Consider the following 19,863-nt stretch of genomic DNA (forward strand, 5'->3'; position numbering starts at 1 on the left):
CTTTTATAATTTCCAGATTACTTACTGATACATTTCCTTTCCATCCACCCACCAGCGCTTACATCAACAAGGCCAGTGACTCATCACAGCAGGTGACGCTCATCGATTCGCTCCACTCCCCGGAGGGCCTTGCTGTCGACTGGGTCCACAAGAACATCTACTGGACGGACTCAGGCAATAAGAGCATATCTGTCGCTACGGGAGATGGCAGGAAAAGGAAAATGCTCATAACCACCGAGCTGAACGAGCCACGAGCCATCGCAGTGGATCCGCACCAAGGGTGAGTTGGGTTAGTTTTAGGGTAAAAGGATTTTGAAAAAATGCACAAAGGAGCAAAAGATTGCAAAGGAGTTGAGCAAAAAGGCAGGAAGGAGGGAGGGCGAGTAAGAGGTCCTACTGTCATTGTGTGTGTGTCTGTAAAAGCCAGTGTTGTTATAGTAGAAAGAGATTGGGTGTAGAAGTTGGCCTAAAGTCAGTAAAGGCTATTTGTAGCACTGAGCCCATCTGTTAGATTAAGCAGTTTAACAGTTTTCTTGAGATGGGATGTAACACTTTGTCTTCCCTTTCTAACTCTTTCCATTTGTCTCGGGTGCCTTGAGCTCCCCAAAGACGTCTTTTCACAGCTCTACAAAGCTAGACTAGCATGAAATACATGCAAATGAAGCCACGATTTCACAGTTTTATCATGGACACACATATTCAGATAAGGTCCAAGTTTCCAGTACCTGCTGTTTTGCACAGTGCTTTCCCTTTTATGTTTTCAATGCCTGTCTTACTAATAATACAGTCATTTTGCAAAGAAAATGAGAGAAGATGTCTGTGGAACATCGTGTGACGGAGTACAGTTGATTTTGTCAGTTAAGAGTTTTTCAGAACAATTGACATTGCATATTAATCTCTCTTCACTGGTCCTTGCAAAGTTACTCCTTTCATTTCTGACACTGAACTGGCCGTGCCTTAATGATACAACATGTATATAAAGATGAACAATGGCATCTCTCACTGGTTTTGGACTGTATTTGGGTTATAAGCTGTATGTTAAGTTATCAGTTAATGCTAGCTAGACACACAGATAAGCTGCTAGTTATTAAGTAACAGACAAATAAAATACTAGCTTTCACTCACCAAAAGTAGAGCACACAGGAAGCCATATTATTTGTTAGATGATTGTATTAAAAGTTCAAAAGGTCACAAACGCAGAAACAAAAAGGTCCAGTTCAATGACTTGAAGTAGCGGAAGTTGAAGCCTTGCCGCGAGTTGGTGCTACAACCGCCTGCATTCAAGCGTCACGCTCCACAGCACTAATAATTCACAACTTTAAGTATTAATACTTTAAGCCCCTATAAAGGGATGAAATGTAAAGATGTCACAAAGGTGGAAAATTACTTTTTATACCAAGCTAGAAACTTTTTTCACCCCTGCTCTAAAGCTAGGCACTCAGCCACAGATAGCCACACATTGGTTTCTGAAGTGCCATATTGTATTGAAGCTTTTGCCATCACCAGCTTGGTTGGCAAAAAACCCGAGTTGACAAGAAGTCAAGTGTGAAACCGCACAATCATTGGCTAATGACTTCTGATGGACAGCTATTAGCCATCAAGTGTGCGGTTTTTATATCATTTTGTAACATGGTTACAAAATATTTCAGTTGATATTTTATTCAGTATGACCCAAAACAAATGAGTAAAATCAGAAAGCCATTTCTCGTAGCCTTCTGTAAGACTTCAGGTCTCTTTTACAACCACAGCTATCACCATCTGGTGGCCCTCAGAGAGAATGCAGGCAGGTCACGTTGGCTTGATTTCTCAGCCTCCGAGGTTGCTGCTTCAATTTAATCTAACTTGTGTATCTTCCCGCAGGTTTATGTACTGGTCAGACTGGGGAGGTCAGGCCAAAATTGAGAAGGCTGGGATGAATGGAGTGGATAGACAAATTTTGGTGTCTGAACACATTGAATGGCCCAATGGAATAACTCTAGGTAAGGAAAAAAACATGTAGCTTTGAACATTCAAAGCCCACGGAAGAAGGATGAAAAGCTAGAAGATGATGCCCAGATAGAAAAAATCAATCAGCTCTGACAGCAGTTTTGTTAAAAAAAAAAAAAAAAAGGTTATTATGCTGACATTGCTTTTAGAGAGAGAGAGAAAAAAAAGTGTCTCGAGTGAATTCAACACAAAGAAAAAAAACAACACATGGAGGAAAGCCAGAGAGAGACAAACAGCACAAGTTGAGAGAAGAAAATAGTCTATGGGTGCTGAAACCCAAGTAGCTCTTATTGTTATATACCTCAGTTTGTGTCTGGCTCTCATCAATCAAGCCAGTGAGTATGAGGCTCCGAATTAATAAGCCAGACGCTCTGTGCTGTCGATACCTCCCCTCATCCCTTTCAACTCCCTCCGAAGCACCAGCCAATTCCTCTCAGCTGCCCTTGCCTGAGGAGAAATAGAAGCACACAGTCGCCACACTCTGTGGAATTGAGGTGTCGCCGCATCTGTATGAAAACAAATTATTTTTTGGAATAAGGCGAATGAGAGGCTTGGCGCCAGGCGGCTGTGGGAGAAAGGGTGAATTGTGTTCCCCTGGTCACTGATTTCATAGAGACCACCGAACAGTGCAGGTGATTGAGTCAGGAGAGGTGAATGGGGTCCGAGAATCGTGTTAATTCTCTTCCTCCTTCAGTTTACTTTGGTACTTTTATTGGATGCTTTTTTTTTCATATACTTCCAGTGTTTTACCAATTTCGAATTGCTTATTGCACACAAAAGCTTAATTCTTTATTAATTACTAATTAAATTCTTGCTTTCTGTTTTTTAAATGTTCTTCTTAAAAGCATAATCTTAGAGTCTGGTGAAAAAAAGAGTAATACAGGGATTATTTCCTTTGCTGTTTAAATTCAATGTGGTGTTTCGATTTCAAAGTAAACACCACAACACTTTGCCGCTCATAGCAAGGACACAACAATGATTTGGGCCTAATATAAATAATATAGCAGTGGCTGAAATGTGGAGTTATTTGAGATTTGCGAAGCAGCAAAGTTTGTCTTTAAAATAGGTCCAGCAAGACTAATGATTCTGTTCAAGGGCATATATATTTTCTCCAGCAAAGAAGTCAAGCGGCAATATTACAATCACATCTGTGTTTTCTTAGTACGGGGCTGAGGTCGTCATGTCAAAGAAGATTGATTGTGTAGCTACTGGGCCATTACATCCATATACCCCTCACCCTGGGCCGTTTCACTCTGAGTGACCTCTCTCTCTCCATTCACCTTCTCCCCTACCCCCTCTTGATTTTGTTCTCTCTCGCTCTCCCCCTTCCCTGCATGTTCTCAGACTTGTCCAACAGACGACTTTACTGGGTGGACTCCAAGCTGCACCTGCTGTCCAGCGTGGATTTCAATGGTGACAACCGCAAAGTGCTGCTCTCCTCGCATCACCACCTGGGCCATCCCTTTGCCCTCACTGTCTTTGAGGTACAGCAGTTGAGAATTGAGATTCAAATGCAAAGAATCAGACCAGGCGGTAATGCCAGAGCTCTGGTCTGGTGCATACAGCTGTTTCTGTAATATGCATTTTTGAAAGTGTGCAGTGTTTTGTTTCGTTTCCAACCTTTTGGGCAAATTTTAGTTTATGCTAATGTAATAATTCATCATTAGACTATATCATCATACAGGGATATATTTTCTGCTCTAGCTGTATACCTATTGAAATATATGCTGAACAGTTTATTAGGTACACCTTGCCACTAAGGGTTGGAGCTGGAAACATTCCTACGATTTTGGTCCATATTGGCATGAAGGCATCAAACAGTTAGATGTGAATCTTTTGTGCTACCACATCCCAAAGGTCCTTTTTTGGTCTGGTGACTGTGGAAGCCATTTTTGTATGGCGAACTCCCTGTCATGTTCAAGAAACCAGTTTGAGATTATTTGAGTGGCATGGTATGGAGAATTATGCTGCTGGAAGCAGCCATCAGAAGATGAGTACACTGTGGTCGTAAAGGGATGGATATGGTCACCAACAATACTCATAAGTTAGTAGAGGGTAGGGACCAACGAATGCCAAGAACTTTCCCCTGCACTATTTCATCACCACCAGACCGAACTGTTGATATAAGGCAGGATGGATTCTTGCTTTCATTTTATTTATGCCAAATTCTGACTTTACAATCCGAATGTAGCAGCAGAAACTAAGACTCATCAGATTGGGGATCATTATTCTAATCTTGTGTTGTCCAGTTTTGGTGAGCCTGTGTACGCTGTAGCCTCAGTTTCCTGTTCTTAGCTGATGTTCATGTTCATGCGTAGGGTTTCTGTCTTGGTTAATGTCCTTGGTTAGATTAAATTTCTCAGTGTATGTCTTATATAATTTTGGTTTAGGGTTGGGTTTAATTTGAAATCAGTTTGCTTAAAGTTTCTTAAATAAATGTGAAGAATGCAGAACTCTTTTTAAGTATATATGGACATACACAGCACGCTTTTTCTTTATTTCCTAATAGAGTTAGTGGGAGGCTTTACCTGGAAGGTAAACAAGATCCAGAAGTTCTTATTTCACTCCCAAAATAAATGTAAACACACACACACACACACCAAAGGGGTCTCAGATCAGTTATCGCTGCCTTCTAAGTGACAATCATATCTTGTCTGTTGATTCCCAACATGGTTGCGTATTTCTAGACTTGCAGTGAGCAAAATTTTAGCAGTGGGTTTTTAAGTATACTGTTTTGATGCCATTTATTACTATGCTTGTTCATCGTCATAAATGGAGGACTGACACACATTTTCAAAGTGTACTAGCGGTAAAAGACGTGCGAGAACTAGAGGGGGAGAGATGAGTCAGTGCAGGGACATGGCTGACTGACTGAAAAGAAATGGAGATGTTATAGAAGTATAGAAGCAGGATAAATCCAGAGAAGGAATTGTTGTTTGTTTGCTGACGAGTGTAGAGTCACAATAGAGTGCATCAATCAATAAAACTAATTTGGGTGTATTTATTGAGGTGGGAGTGAATCGGTACGTTAGGGCCCATCAAGCATAGATGATGGTGTGGAAGGTGGAAAACAACTGGAGGAGGGAGGAGAGAGCAAGGATGAAGGTGGGGAAAGTGGTAGGTGAAAATGTGATCAGTAAGTAGTGTTTGCTCCATTCCCCTCTTTGCTGCACACACTGTGTGTGATGATGGGAAAGCAAAGGGAAGAAGGGACATCCATCATGCCCAGCTGAGAGCGCGTGAGTGTGTGCGCGTCTGTGTGTTTGCGTGCAAAAGAGAGAAAGAAAACCGATGTTTCGAGCAGCAGTGAAAGTTCACCCCAGGAGATTAATAGCTCTCGGCTCTTCTGGTCTTTCTTCTGCTCTGGTTATGATATAGACCAAATTAAAAACCTTTAGCAGCACAGGAGGATGTCACGGTGCCTACAGACCGATAATGGGAAGTTTGTTACTTTTAGAATTGCCTCGTTCAAATTTTGAACTAAAACACTGAACGTTTTTGATCATTCTGGCTTTAAGGAAATGCTCTAACAAGTAAGGCACCAGCTGTGATACTTCATAAAGATAGGATAGGATAAAAGAGCTACTGTTCTAGGCTACTGAACAGAAACAGAAACACGCTTGCAGCATCAGTAAGGAGGGACAGGATGGGGCATACTCCCAATAACAGAAGGCACAGTGCGCGTCCTACAGATGTGATACAAGGTAAGCCTGCAGCATAGACCTGACCAGGACAAGCACACTTACTGCACAGTGCAGAAAATATGGAGTGCCGTGTACTGATATGCACTGATATAATTCATTTTAATGGAGAGAGACAGAATAAAGTCCTATAGAAAAGTTCCCAAGAAGCCTAAAGACTTTAGAGAGTTTCTGGCCAAAATCCCTCCTGAGATGTGTGCAAACCAACTCCATGAAACAACAAGACAGGAACTAAGTCATGTTTTGCTTGGGGATCAAATACTCAATTACATACTAATCAGTTTAGAACTTTTATGTGATGTGTTTTTTCTGTATTTTTGGTTGATGTTAAGTCGCTCTCTTTAAAATGAATCTACCATTTGTAGCCATTTGTAGATGGATAGCAAAGGCAAGTCTATACCCAAGTTTACACTGAATGAACAGACTCCTAGTGTGAAGATGCTTTGCAGGGACAACATTTTCTCCAGCCGAAACATAGCAATTTCAAACACAAGTTTTTATAGAATGAAAAAAGTGAAAGCTGTGGCCTGTGTGTCCTGCCTCAAATTCAGCAGAACAGTTGGAGTACTTTAAGGTGGACTGTGGAGCAAGAAAAACAACACCTCCAGCAAAGAGCACCTGCAAAGAATCATCTGGCAGAACACATTTCCACAGAGTCACTCATGCAAAATATTTAAAACTGGTGTCATCCATGCCCAGGAAGTTTGAGTTTTATTAAACGTAAAAGAAGAGAGAGTAAAAAATATTACAGCATGCACGAGGTGCACGGTGTTGCTGTGGTAGGACTGTCGCCTCGCTTTAGTTGGTCTTGGGTTTAAATCTAGGCTGAGGCCTTTCTGTGTGGAATTTGCACGATCTACCTGTGGCTGTGTCGATTCTCTCCACATACTCCAGCTTCCTCCCACAGTTCACAGTCATGTATGGGGTTGGGTGAAGCTTAGGTTGGTGATTTTAATTGGTTGTAGGTGTGAATGTGAGCACGAATGGTTCTCTGCCCATAGTGTCTGTCCCTGAGTGGAAGAAAGTGGACTGGTGAATCAAATATTGGAGCCACGCTAACAAAGAGTGCACTCACTTGTGTTGCAGTTGATTCTTAAATAGTATAAATTAAGCAAACGTTAGTTTAACTGTTCCTATTCTTTAGTTAAAAACAAAGTAACTGTAAAATGTTCACATTTAGCTCATACACTGTTCGGTAAGTTTCAGTTAAGACAAATCCACAATAATAAGACCTGGGGGATCACATGTAAAACTTTGTGAAAACTGTAGAAACTTATTGTGAGCGGGAATTGTTGTGGGGACTGTGTAACCCCAAGTCAGTCATCCTCACATGTTTTCTCGCATGCAGAGAAAATGTTTCTGACATTTAGCCACATTTGATTATGCACAAGCATAACAAAAACCACAAGCCCACAGCTCTTAAGCATCCATTTCTTTCACATGCACATCCATATAGCTGCTCTTCTGAGCATGTGAGATATGAGTTGTCAACTCATGTGCGGCGTACGGTTTATTCCAGCTCCTCATATTCCTGAGCGATACAGTGAACGCTACAAGTCATTACACTCGAGTGTGTCATCTGCAGACTTCGTTTTGATGCTGATGAGCGAACGGGTTTTCTCAGCACTGCAGAGAAAGATGCGGGGCCTCTGTATCAAACCCTGAACAGACACACGCATGTAAACTCTACCAGTTAGTGCCGACCGCCTGCCTACATGCCAAGCCCCGAGGAGATGTAGATCGCAGAAGCTTGCAGAGAGTAATGTTGTCTCTTTTTCAGCTCTTGACAGGAAGGAGATAGAAGAGAAGGTGGGATGGGATTGAGAAGAGAAGTAGTGGTTGAAAGAAATAAAAACTGGAGTAATATGTAAAGATTTAAATTTTAAAGGCTCTATGTGAAAACAGGGGCAGTCAAATGACATGTGATCAAAGCTTTATTTTCTAAAAACCTGACGAAGACGTCCGTCAGGCCCTCTCTGTCCACATCTACAGCCCAAATAAGAAAACTAGTCAGCTCACATAACTAGAGACACGTTGTAACGTGCACATGAGAGAAAATTCTCTTTTGCAGCTTATTGGAGATTAAATGATTTACCGAAAAAGCCCCCACATTATTTTTTCAGAACTTGGCTAATTATGCCAAAGAATGCAGATCAAACCCATAAAAAAAAAAATCAAATCAAATCCTCAACAGGCAAGTGGGTTGGCTTTGTTTGAGCTTTCATTTGTAGTTTTCATGCATAACATCCAGGTATCCAGTAGGCACCTGAAGCTCATCAGACAGATCAGTCAGACAGCCCCGACGCATATTCTTCTGGGATAGAATCACAGCAAAATCATAAAGGGCTGCTTTCCCTCGACTCAAAAATGGCTCCATATAAATTTAGACGTGCTCTCACTCCCCCCGAGTTGCAGCTCCATCTGATGTGACGTGACGCCATGTGTTCATGGGAGCAAGTCTGCGTGCGCTTTGTGTATAACTTCTGGCCTATCCTTCAAAACATAAAAGATGTACCTTGATCCTACAATTGAAGAGCACTGCCCTTCTCAGGTTTTGTGCTGCTGTTTGAAGCTTCAAGGTCACAAGCGGCGCGCGGAAAGATTGACAGTGGAGAAAGTAAAAAGGGGAAAACAATGTCAGAGACTGACTGCTGAGGTGGAAATCAAGACAGAGAGCGAGAGAAGCAAAAAGAAGAGATGGAATAATAGATTTGAGTAGTGTTTTATCAGCGTGGCTGATATTTGTCTTTCATTGTTTCAGAACTACTGTCATATGAGTAAAGGTTATCAGAACCTAAGTGAGGGAGAGATTGAGTGATAAAAAAAGCATGGATGGCTGCTGTGACTAAGCCCCACACACGGACACACACGGACACACACATACCCGCACACCATACAAGTCTTGCAGGTCTTTGCCTTTAAAAAGATGATAAAAATACATCCTCCCTGTAACGACGAAGAAACCTGCAGACACTCTTCCTGATTGGTCTCTCCGTCTCACACTCACCTCCTAAATCGTCTCTTCGTTGTTTTATCGAGCTTTCCATGATATCAGCCTGTCTGTGTTTTCTCGTGCAGTCATTTGCTCTATTTTTCTGTTTTTTCTTAATTGATGTGTGCTTGCAAAGACAAAGCCGTCTGGGGTTGCTGTGGAAACCAAGTGCCGTGAGCACTTGTGCGGTTATATCGTGTAGTATCATTAAAGAGAATAATGAGCAGGTGTGAAAGAGCGGAAGGGAAATTGAGAAGGAAGCTGAGCTAGGACTACAAAGACACCGTACGCTCCGCCAAAGCAGTCACTACCTTCTGCTTTGGCACAAAGCTTAAACAGAGAGTCAAAGGTACAGACATTTTTCCAATAAAACACTGGGGCTGTTTTTTTCTTATCAAGCATGCAACTTCCTTACAGACTTAAAACGGTGTTTTTACTGTTTTTTGGGTGTTTTTTTTTAAGTAAACACTGCTCCCCTTTTCACCCACCGAGCACAGAGTAGGTGGCTTATTTTAACTAAACCGTCTCCAAGAGATGCCACGCCTCCTCTGTGTCCTTGCATTTGTTAAGTAGCTGTTATAATTAGGGTGGCTAAAAATAGAAATTAGCAAAGAGTGCCACCTGGGCTTTCTTCTCTGGCAAATTGGAGTAATGTGACTGTGTTTTTAAGTTTATTTGGGGCTGGTTATTTTTACCAGAGAAGAGAGAGACTGGCTATAATCTTAAATACCTGGAGTGCTGGAGGGTAAAGATGTTAGAGTGGGGGCTAAATGGCATGTTTTGGGGGGGGGAGGGTTTATTGCATTTTTGAAAAATTAACCAGTTACCTTGGATATAAAACACCTCTCTATTCAAGTAAACCACAACACATCCTCAAATGTAATCGTAAATTTAATCAAATAGCCATTGTTGGGATGAGGACATTTCTTTGCAGCAGACTGGCTTTTTTTTCTTCCTTTTTTTTTTTTTTTTTAAATTAACGGTGACTACAATGAATATCAGTGCACAGCTTCTAAGCAGAGACAAATGGTGTTTATGAAAAGCCATTTATTCTAAAGTTGTATGCAGATTATGCTCATTTGCAGCATGGTTGCTCCATAGTTGAGGTCTCACGGTTCTGAATTACAGAATCACTGGACTCTGAAAATGATAAGCAACAACAGCTTTATAAAACCCTAGAATGACGCCCTCTTTAGAGAAAACATTTTTGTAAGTGTTCTGTTACTGAAATATGAAATATATCTCGTCATCACTGCCATTTGATTAGGAAAGTGTCCGATCTCAAGTGGTACAGCGCAAGCAGTTCTGGATCTGCAACATGCATGTGGCTTTATAACAGTATCTGTGGCATTAGCTGAGTTATCTTTCATTTATTCTTCTTTTTTTTTTAATAGGTTGATCATTAATCATCAAGGCTGGTTTAGGGCTTTTTATTTATTTGTGTATTTCTCAAGCTGACTTTGCTTTATTTTAACCCAGGATCGCGTGTATTGGACAGACTTGGAAGATGAAGCGATATACAGCGCCAACCGACTGACGGGACACGATGTGGCCAAGGTCGCAGAGGACCTTAACAACCCCCTGGACCTAGTGGTGTTTCATGAACAGAGGCAGCCCAAGGGTAAGAAGAAGAAACGCATAGAAGCTTAGCACAGGTGATCTAAGTGGGGCTGTCCCAGATGACCTCAAATAAGTCAAAATGTCCGTTTCGTTTTCAGTCTGTCATACTGCCCAGTCTCTGTCTAGGTGCTGTTTGCCACTCGTAAGCGTGCAGGATCTTGTTCGGTATAATGAGCAGGATTTTGGGGCGTATGTGCACACAGGATACACAAAATCTAACCTCCTTCCTGAGTACAAAGCATTGCATTATCAGCACATAGACACGAGGATCCACTTAGTGAAACGGTCTGAAACAATAAACAGATAATCTGATGAGTGTGATTAGACCGGTGGATGTGACGGGCACGTCAAAACGATGTGTTTGTCTTTTTTTCTTTTTTTTTTGCACTCTCGATGTGTGTGACTGCACGCACGCGTGTGTGCCTGTCAACAGCTCTGCTTGTGAATACCTGGGTGTGTTTGACACTGCGTGCCAGAAATGTGTTTGTGCGAGTGTTTTCATGCTTTGTTTTCTCTCCTCACTCACTGAGCGCTCAGAAGCAATCTTGTCTGTGCGCCAGCAGGCAGCTAATTGCATTCCCTCATTAATAAATCAAGAGTCCTGGTCAAAAAAAGAAATCACAGAATTGGAAAATGTTTTCTCCCAAATGCCAACAAAAGCAAGACAAAACACTGCAAGGCTAAGTGAAGGTGCACCGAGTAGCCCCCCCAAGCACACGAGTAGCATTGATAAGCAAAGTATTTGATAAAATGTGACCTCGACTGCAACGCTTGGTGAGTTCAGACTCCTCTCTGCCCTGTCTTTTAACAATTTATCTTTGTTTCTCTTGCATTTTTGTATCATTTCTTATTTGTTAGTGTACTGCACCTAAGGAAAACCCCAGTGAGGAATATTATCTGTAAGTGTGGTTTGGTACAGTACTGTGCGTCTTCACATATTTCGAGACGCTCAGATGTCTTTCATGTTTATCGACACACTTCCTTAAAAGAGGCTTTCGTCCGATCCTTCCCAAGTTGTGTCTGTTTTATTATTAATTTTTTGTGCGCTCAGTGGGTCTTTGAAGCCTAGGTTCACTCTTCTTAGTTGGAGACCAAAGAGAGGCAGCGCAGGAGGAGAAAGTGACGCTTTTATGGCTTAAAACCAACATAATTTTGTTGTTGTTATCATCTCGGTCCTTCTTTTTTCCTTCTTCATCCTCATCCTCATCATTTTCGTTCACTTTTCTCTTGCCTCCCTCTCTCTCCTCCTCTGTTTTCTTCTTTCCTTCCTACACTCTTCCTTAACCTTTTTTTCCCATCCTCCCCAGTTTGATGACTCCTTCCCAAACCTTTTACCACATTTGGAGCTTTGAGAACTTAGACAGCTGTTCTCATTACATAGTCATTATGCTGAGATACTGTACATCAAGTATAAATGTATTCCCAGCTTATTAAAATCTCACTCTGTGTAGCAAGTGATATTGTTGCTTTTCCTGACAGCTGATGGCGTGCTGCTCTCCAAAGCTACATAAGAAATCAGGAAAGATTGCGACCTGACCTAATTCTCGCGCTTCCCCACATGACACAAAACTGCAGTGTTTTTCCATGAGTCTGCAACTGTGCTTAAGAAACTACATGTAAATTTTTTATTTGGGTTACAGAGATTAAAAGCAGTTGAGACTCTCCTGCATTCACCTACGCATCTCTAAAGTCAGCAAGAGGAAGTGTGTGGAATAAAGATTAGATTCCTAAATCTAGCATCAAACTAGTTAATAGTTTGATGGCAGCAGAAACTTTTTACTGATGAGATACCGGCGCCTACGTGTCAAATTTGATGCTGGTTTTTCTTTTTCTTAGGTTCATCCAGTTTTTCATGTGTTTTTTCTGCAGATTGATGAACCTCAGCATCTGCGAGATGATATAATATATAACATGATTATCCCCAGTCGTGTTACTGACATGTTTCCAGTTAACATAATTAGTTGCAAAATGTTTCTCCAGCTGGTTCTTTTTCATTAGCACTTACTTTTGCAGCCTTTTCTTACCCGTGTCCCAACTTTTTTAAGACTAGTTATTGCCATCAAATTCAAAGTGGCCTTATTTTTTTGTTACAATTGTACATTCTGTAATTTTAAACCTTTGATATATTTTCTTTGTTCTAATTTGAATAAAATTTGGGCTGCTGAGATTTGGGCTTTGTGCAAGTTTGTTTGTTTGTTTTTTTTCCTTTTCCAGTACAGCTCGTTAATAAAACATTTGGGGTTTTATTGTTTTCCAAGAGATAAATGTGTTGCCAAAAGTCTTTTTTAATATTTTTACATTTCTGCCTGTGTTCCCAAAGGTCCCGATACCTGTAATATGGGCACACTGCCTAATGGTGGCTGCGAGTACCTCTGCCTGAAGGCGCCTCAGATCACAGACCACTCCCCCAAGTACACCTGCGCCTGTCCTGACGGCATGGAGCTAGGACCAGACATGAGACGCTGTGCGATCAGTAAGTCTACATTCCACAGGCACACCTGAATGAATGATTCGTGTGGATAAATGTCACATGAGATTCACGCTGCTAGGATCACAGTGAAATTCAGGAGCATTGTTGCCATTCTCAGGGGTCGTTGGCTAACAGTGATCAGTCCAATAGTAAGGCCTGAATTTTCTCCGGTTCCTAAATTCTTTTACGAGCACAAAGAATCCAGGCTAACTTCTCAGCTACTCCATCAGTACAACATAGAACAGCAGTGGTGCACAGCAAGGCTGCAAGAACGAAGCACACAAGTCATTCTATGTATAAGTAAAATTATTTGGAATGAGCTTGTTTCTAAGTCAAACTTAACCTGACAGAAATATTTTGGAAAGACCTGAAGTTCATTTGAATAAACCCACAAACATGCAAGCCGTGTAATACTGGATTAAATTACCAAGAATATTTTTGTCTCATTTATTTATTTGAGTTATGTTCGTCTGTGTGACTAGTGTTAAAGTCTGATCATCTTTTAGGTCATATTTAAGCACAAATATTTAAAATTCTAAATATAAAGCGTTTCTATTTATACTGTTTCTATTTGTCATAATACTTTGGATACTCCAAATACAGTATTTTTCAATGTCTGCAATTTAACAGTACAATGTTTACAAAGCTAAAAGTGCCCTGGATCCTTCAGAGAATCTGAACCTTAAGTGTTGTGTAAAACTATCTTGGGAACTAGGTCAGGGACTCTTCCCTGCACTTCTAACCTACCTCGCTGACCTTATTTCATCAGTCAGCTTGTCCCCCTGCCCTTATAGAGTCACTACATTTGTAACGTTGCTATTTTTACTAGACCTACACCTAATGTCTATATAGGTGAGCTAGGAGGAGCTGACACAGAGAAACGGGGGGAAAGAGACGATGAAGATGTATTGAGGCAATATTTCAAAGAATCCCTGTGAGAGAGGCTGGGAGTAGGTGCAGGGGCAGTGAGTGCATTTGTACCAAAGCTTTTTGGATTCTTAATGTAACACAAACATTTCTGGTGGAAAAACTCACTGGTTTAATTGTGACTGTATTGGATCAAAATTTCAGTTTTACAACCACCAAGAAACACATATCACTTATATTAAAAATAATGTTTAGAAAACACAAACCCGAATGTTATATCAGCAGCAGTGTGTGCACTGGGATTTGTGTAAATCTGATACACCAAAAAAAAAAAAAACAGTGATCAGAGGAAGAGCCTGGGGTGACATGTGGTGTAATTTAGCTTCAGCTAAAATCCCTGACTTGAATACTTCTTTTAGTACATGTAGTACACTATGAACCAAACGTACTGGTGTAGTACATCTGCTTTAACAACGTAGTGTTTTCTCAGATCATTTCTTGTGATGTGATATGATGTTTGCAACAACTGACTGCAACGCTTGCACTAAATTCTGCTTATTATGCGCTTGTGCAACTTATCCATCTGGCAACTTGTTACTTATGAATGTGTGAATGCACTTTAGCACAGTATGTACATAGAAATATCACAGTACCTGTCACGGTACCTATGTGGTGCTGTACAGGACTTTAAAGTGTCACACTTCTGATTAGCAGTAACACAGGCGTTATACCGGACTGCTGTGGTGCACGTGGAAAGCTGAAACGTGAAGCTTTTCATTTACTGATCCATTTATGTCTCAATCCAAACCTGTGGTGTGATGTAAGATCTGCAGACTTCAGTTCAAAGCCTATAAATAAATAATTATGAAATTATGGTCATGAAATCTGAGTAAGATCATGAATACAAGCACCTAAAATGAATTTCCTCTATAAGGTGGTTGGGCTCAGCTTTAGAGATGAGACACTGAGGAGCTTGGACCTCTGGAGGGACCTTAGAGTAGAGCCGCTGCTCCTGCGTATCAAACACACCAGCTGAGCATCTATTTTGGATGCCTCATGGATGCCTCCTTTTGGAGGTTTTGCAGGCGCGCTCCTGGTAGGAGACCCCATGGTAGACCCAGAACCCTCAGAAGAGATTATAGATCAATGGAGGCATTGCTGTTGACTGCAGTTGTATGCTGAATATTGATGCAGAGCTTACAAGTGGAAACGGCTGCAACAGCTGAGCAGTCTGGAGAGAAATCTCAAATCCTACTGGTTGTTTTTCTGTTGCGCAGTTCGACCCCGAACAACCACGACATCTGCCCCCACCGCAACCACAACTTCCACGACGACCACCACAACAAGCACAACAACAACAACTCCCACAACCGTTGCCATGACCACAACGCCCTCTACCACCACCACCACCACCACCACCACCACCACCTCTGCTACTACCACATTACCACCCACAGCCAAGACTACAACACCAGCCCCTCCTCAGACCACCAGGAGCGGCAGAATCACAGCGCACCCTCGGACTCCCGCCGCTACCAGTACAGAGACGACCAGTTTGAGCAGCACTAGTCAGAAGTCCACGTCCACGCACACCCCCTTATTGGCTGCCGTGGCTCCCAACAGCATTCAGAAAGAGAGCAATGCCAACCTCTCCCACAGAGGTAAGTGACATGATGACAGGAATGTGGATGTGTGTAAAGCGAGTGTTTTCTTCTGCTCTGCTACCATCACTGCTGTTACCACCATCATTAAATCAGCAGGAAGCTAAAAACCAATACTTTTATCCCTCCTTTCTCTAGCTTCTCCTCCCCTCCACTTTTCCCTCTGATCATTTGCTTTACTGGCCCTACGACCTCCTCCTCTATTCCTTTTCTCATCTGCTCACACACCCGTCCGAACGCTTCACAGGCCTGCACTATGTCTCGGTCTGCTTACTGTTGATCCCTCGCGACCAGCGTCTTAACAGAAGTGTCAGAGCTAAGAAATGACAGTCCCCTCCATTCTCGCATAAAACTACTCATCACTCATCCTCACTTTCTGACAGCCTCTCTCTTACTCTCTTTGTCTTTATCTCTGTCTTGGTCTCTCCCTCTGTACCTCTCTCCCCTTCTCTCTTTAGCTCTCGCTCGCTCTCTTTCTATAACTGGCAGTGTTCTTCATTCTCGCGCCAATCACGCTTCACTGGCTCGCAAGAAAAATACCACTTTGCAGCCCAGACAAACAGTGACAGCAGACTAACAGCCGTAACAATGGTTTACAAAGCCACGCTAAGAATTAAATTGTACTTGGAAGCGGACGAGAATCCTTGATAGCACCACGCAGCAAAATTGATGAAGCCACCAAATTGTGAGATCAGTATTTTTCAGCAGTTGTTTTGAAAGTCTTCTTAGCTTTTTTACTGCATGGCAATATTAAATTGAGACAGTCAACCTGCCGAGGCAGCTTTTTATTTTGTCTTTTGTTTCTAAGAAAATGAAAAAGGTTCCCTTTTTAATACTGACTCTTTAGATGAATATATATTTATGTCAGATAATGGGCCTGTGCACTATTTAAATGCCCTAAAAGAAAGATTGACACTAAAACACTTATCGTAATACTTGTATATCTTTATGTCATTCTAACAAGTAATTTAGAGGAGAGAAAAAAAGAATTAAAAGAGCAGGTGTTGAGGATGAAAAAAAGCTGTACAGATGGAGAGAAACAGGGAAAGATGATGAAAGTTTTAAGTGGGAGTTGGAGGACAGGGAAATGAATGAGAAACGGAGCAAGGAGTAAAACGAAGGAATGTTAAATGAAAAAAAACAAAAACGTGCAGTGTGAGACAGTAAAGCCACAGAGAACGAAGAGTGAACAGAGAGCGAAAAAGAACATGACAGTCCAGCACTTTAACGGGGAGGATGGGAGTTGTAGATGACACACTGTTGGGAGGAAAGGCGGCATTTACATGGATATGAAACGACGGGATGGAAAAAGAGGCGGGAGAGAAAGTGATTTTCTGGGAATTAAAGAGGTTGCCTGCTGTATTACTTTAGGGGTCGCGGTACTTCAGAGTTACTAAGAGGCGAGAGGCACGTTTCTTCCGGTCTCTGAAGTTGTCAGCCCTCCTCAGCACACCACAAGTGCTCCAGATGAGAGGTGGAGCAGACACAGATGAGAAAAATGGGGCATGAACAAGACGAGTCTCCAAACCCACGGGCCATGTGTTATAATTTTCAACTCGGTGCACACTGTCAAGTTTGCCGGCATCAGCTGTTACACATGTGCGCTGCTGGGGGGAGGGAGGGAGGGCATGGTGGGGCGAGGGAGAACCAGGAGTCTGATTGGGGAGGGCAAAGATTAAACACAGCTGGTAACCAATGTTTTCTTTTGATATCGGTAGTAATTTTGCACATCTTTCAGCGACATTAAAGAAAATTAATTTCAAGATTTTGGGGAAAAAAACAAAAAAAACAGACGTGTGACAGATATGAAAGAGTCTGTAGAAGCCATGATGCTGCCCGTAACATCGTCAGCATGACAGGTTTGGTGGCGGGTTAGTAATGGTCTGGGGGGCACAGACCTCTACAGGCTAGGCAATGGCACCCTGACTGCTATTAGCTCCCAGGATGAAATCCTTGGAGCCAATGTCAGACCCTACACTGGCGCACTTGTTCCTGGGTTCCTTCTGGTGTGCGACAATGCCTGACCTCATGTGATAAAAGTGTGCAGGCAGTTCCAAATCCACTAAAAGACCTCTGGGATGTTATGTTTTGGTTCATCCGATCCTGTATGGTCACACCTCAGACTGTCCAGGAGTTCAGTGAAGCCCTGGTTCAGATCTCCCCGGACACCATCCGTCGTCCTGTTACGAGTGTGCCCCATCTTGGTCAGGGATGTGTACAAGCACATACCATTTTGAGATGCTGCAATGAAATTTCCACAAAACAGCAATAGCATGCTGCATCATTTTTCACTTTGATTTTCAGGGTCTCTTTGAATTCAGCCGTCTGTGGGTTGATCATTTTCATTTCGATGTGGCATCTTCTCATTCCTAACACATTACCCAGTCCATATCAGTACAGATATTGATCTGATGTGTTTTTAAAGTATATTTTTGAGCAGTATATTTACGATATACTGTTTTATTAATCATTGTTAATTGTACTGGATATAGCATTCTAACCCTGACAGTTATATTTAAATAATAAGTGGCAGTAAACGTTTTGATATTAAAATCCCTCCAGTAAGAATGACCCTCCTGAAATTGAGACTTTTGTCCCCTTTTCTTCTTCTTCTCCCTTTCTCAGTGCCCTCCCTTTCTAGAACAGCCTTCTTCCAGAGCAGTTTCTTTAATGAGATTCAGTTAATCTGCCTTTTTGAGTCTTACTGTAGGACCCACTGGACGTCACTCACACTTAAGAAAAGCCAAAATTCGCTTCTGCTGACTCAGAACTCACTGTCTGAAGTCGCTTCACCTTTTGTGGCTCTCGTGTGTGCGCACGTGTGTGCATTTATTTGCATTTCATTCACTATATGATTTAATTTATGAAGAATAATGTGCGTCTGCATTGTCTGTCACATCCGTCACATGCCATCTGTCTCTTTTTGCCAGCCATAGAACTGGAACAGTCACTTTGTCGAATGAGCCAATCAGTATGCAGGGCCAGCACTGTGCTCTCTTGTGTTAATCTTCCTTACCAGACTTCATTATAGCCATCTGATCACACTTTTGGCTAACAGCTAGCCTGCTGCTAATACGAGGGTTGGGAGCGAGATTAATGTCAAAAGCTCCCCCGCCGACCTGTTGGGGTGAGAGCTGAAGGGGAGTAAGGATGCAAAGCATGTCCAGAATAAATGTCTTCTGCATTGCATTGTGACACAGTTTTGAAATGTCTCGTAGAAAAAGAATGGAGTAATGCGAGATCATGTGCTCGTTGCTTATATTCATACAAATTCTGATGCATTGGTTTCTGGAAACGCATTTGTTCCTTCGTGTATTAAAAGGCATCTCACTGCATTTTTATGCCATCCCTGTGTGATTCATTGGCTTTTTCATTTACACATGCTGCTGGGGAAGACAAAGTCAGCAGTCCAAACTGAAATCAGATGGATTCTCTGCCCTTATATTATGCAAATATCCTTTTCCAGCCTTTCTTTTGATGTTCCCGTGTTGAAATCTCTCTTGCTCTCTAGGAGGGCACTTGGTGGGGTTTGAAGCAAAACTTTTTCTTGGTTTGATTCTCTTTTTTCTTGTCTTCCATCTTTCTGTTCATCTCAGCTGCGAGTGATCACTACCTCATAGGTAACAACATCACAGTAGCTGTTCTGGGGATAGTCATTCCTATCGGTGAGTACTGTTGACTCCCTCACTGTGTTGTCTTTGCTTTCTGCTTGCCTGCCTCTCCCTCCTCGCTCCTTCAAGTCTGCTTAACTGCATGTTGCGTGCGTTTTGTTGTTAATGTGTGTGCGTGTGAGTATGAGGTTATGTGTGCGTGTGCCTGGGTTTAAGGATGTTTGCGTTTCCACCTGGCTGATTAAATCTAAAACATTCTCATTAAAATAATAACAATTCAACACATTATATCTGGTTCAATAGTGAGATTCAGGCATAAAATTGTATCGCATCTATTGAAAAAATGTACTGAGGTATGGTATTATCCAGCAACATCCTCGTGGCCTATGGCTAGAAAAAGCCATTACATGGAAGTGAGCCCCTCTGTCAGTAAACGGCCAGGCCGCTGTAATATGCACATTATGTCATTATTAATGACATTTGAGCAAATGTGAAATTCAATTCAGGTTTTGTCATCACACGACCAGCTGTTAGTACATTTTGCTCGTGTTCACCGCTCTGATCAGATCGTATCAATCAGGCCAACGTTCTGACCTATTTCTGTGACCGAGCGGACTAAGAGTGGGTTATACCGCTTTACGGGAGACGAGGGGAGAGAAAAGTGGATTAATGCCATGAAATTGTGTTTTTGGCCTGGAGCAGGAAGCTAATGACCTCAGACATAATGCTGTTGTCTGTTTAGGCAATGAAACATAAAGAGAAAACCATCAAGCCGCCTCTACAAAGGCAGAAAAAGGCAATTGTAGTTCTTTCAATCAAACCGGCTTAGAAAAGTTAATCTACTCTATTAGCTCCGATTAAAATGAAAATCGAATTTTATGGAAATATTTCATACTTTCATGCCCAACGTGACTGGGAAATCAGCTGAATGTGCAAATGGCCTCATAGTGGCAGC

General features: G+C 41.9%; 1 protein-coding gene across 7 annotated transcripts in view; it reads left to right on the forward strand.

Annotated features, from left to right (window-relative positions):
* lrp8 (low density lipoprotein receptor-related protein 8, apolipoprotein e receptor) overlaps nt 1-19,863 on the forward strand; it is a 168,537-nt gene that overhangs the window by 142,506 nt on the left and 6,168 nt on the right. For 4 of the 7 annotated variants that reach the window (XM_005736981.1, XM_005736983.1, XM_005736982.1 and 1 more), the window contains exons 11-17: nt 56-280; nt 1,861-1,979; nt 3,331-3,470; nt 10,159-10,300; nt 12,620-12,772; nt 14,914-15,297; nt 18,894-18,962. In XM_005736981.1, the coding sequence (XP_005737038.1) occupies nt 56-280; nt 1,861-1,979; nt 3,331-3,470; nt 10,159-10,300; nt 12,620-12,772; nt 14,914-15,297; nt 18,894-18,962 (1,232 nt within the window). Of the gene's footprint in view, nt 1-55; nt 281-1,860; nt 1,980-3,330; nt 3,471-10,158; nt 10,301-12,619; nt 12,773-14,913; nt 15,298-15,435; nt 15,499-18,893; nt 18,963-19,863 lie in introns of those variants that run through there. The other 3 variants (XM_005736986.1, XM_013911813.1, XM_005736985.2) reach the window with 2 other exon arrangements.

The sequence above is a fragment of the Pundamilia nyererei genome, unplaced genomic scaffold (genome assembly GCF_000239375.1).
Source record: "Pundamilia nyererei isolate P.nyererei 1_Seehausen unplaced genomic scaffold, PunNye1.0 scaffold00072, whole genome shotgun sequence".
In the NCBI taxonomy this organism is placed as follows: domain Eukaryota; kingdom Metazoa; phylum Chordata; class Actinopteri; order Cichliformes; family Cichlidae; genus Pundamilia; species Pundamilia nyererei.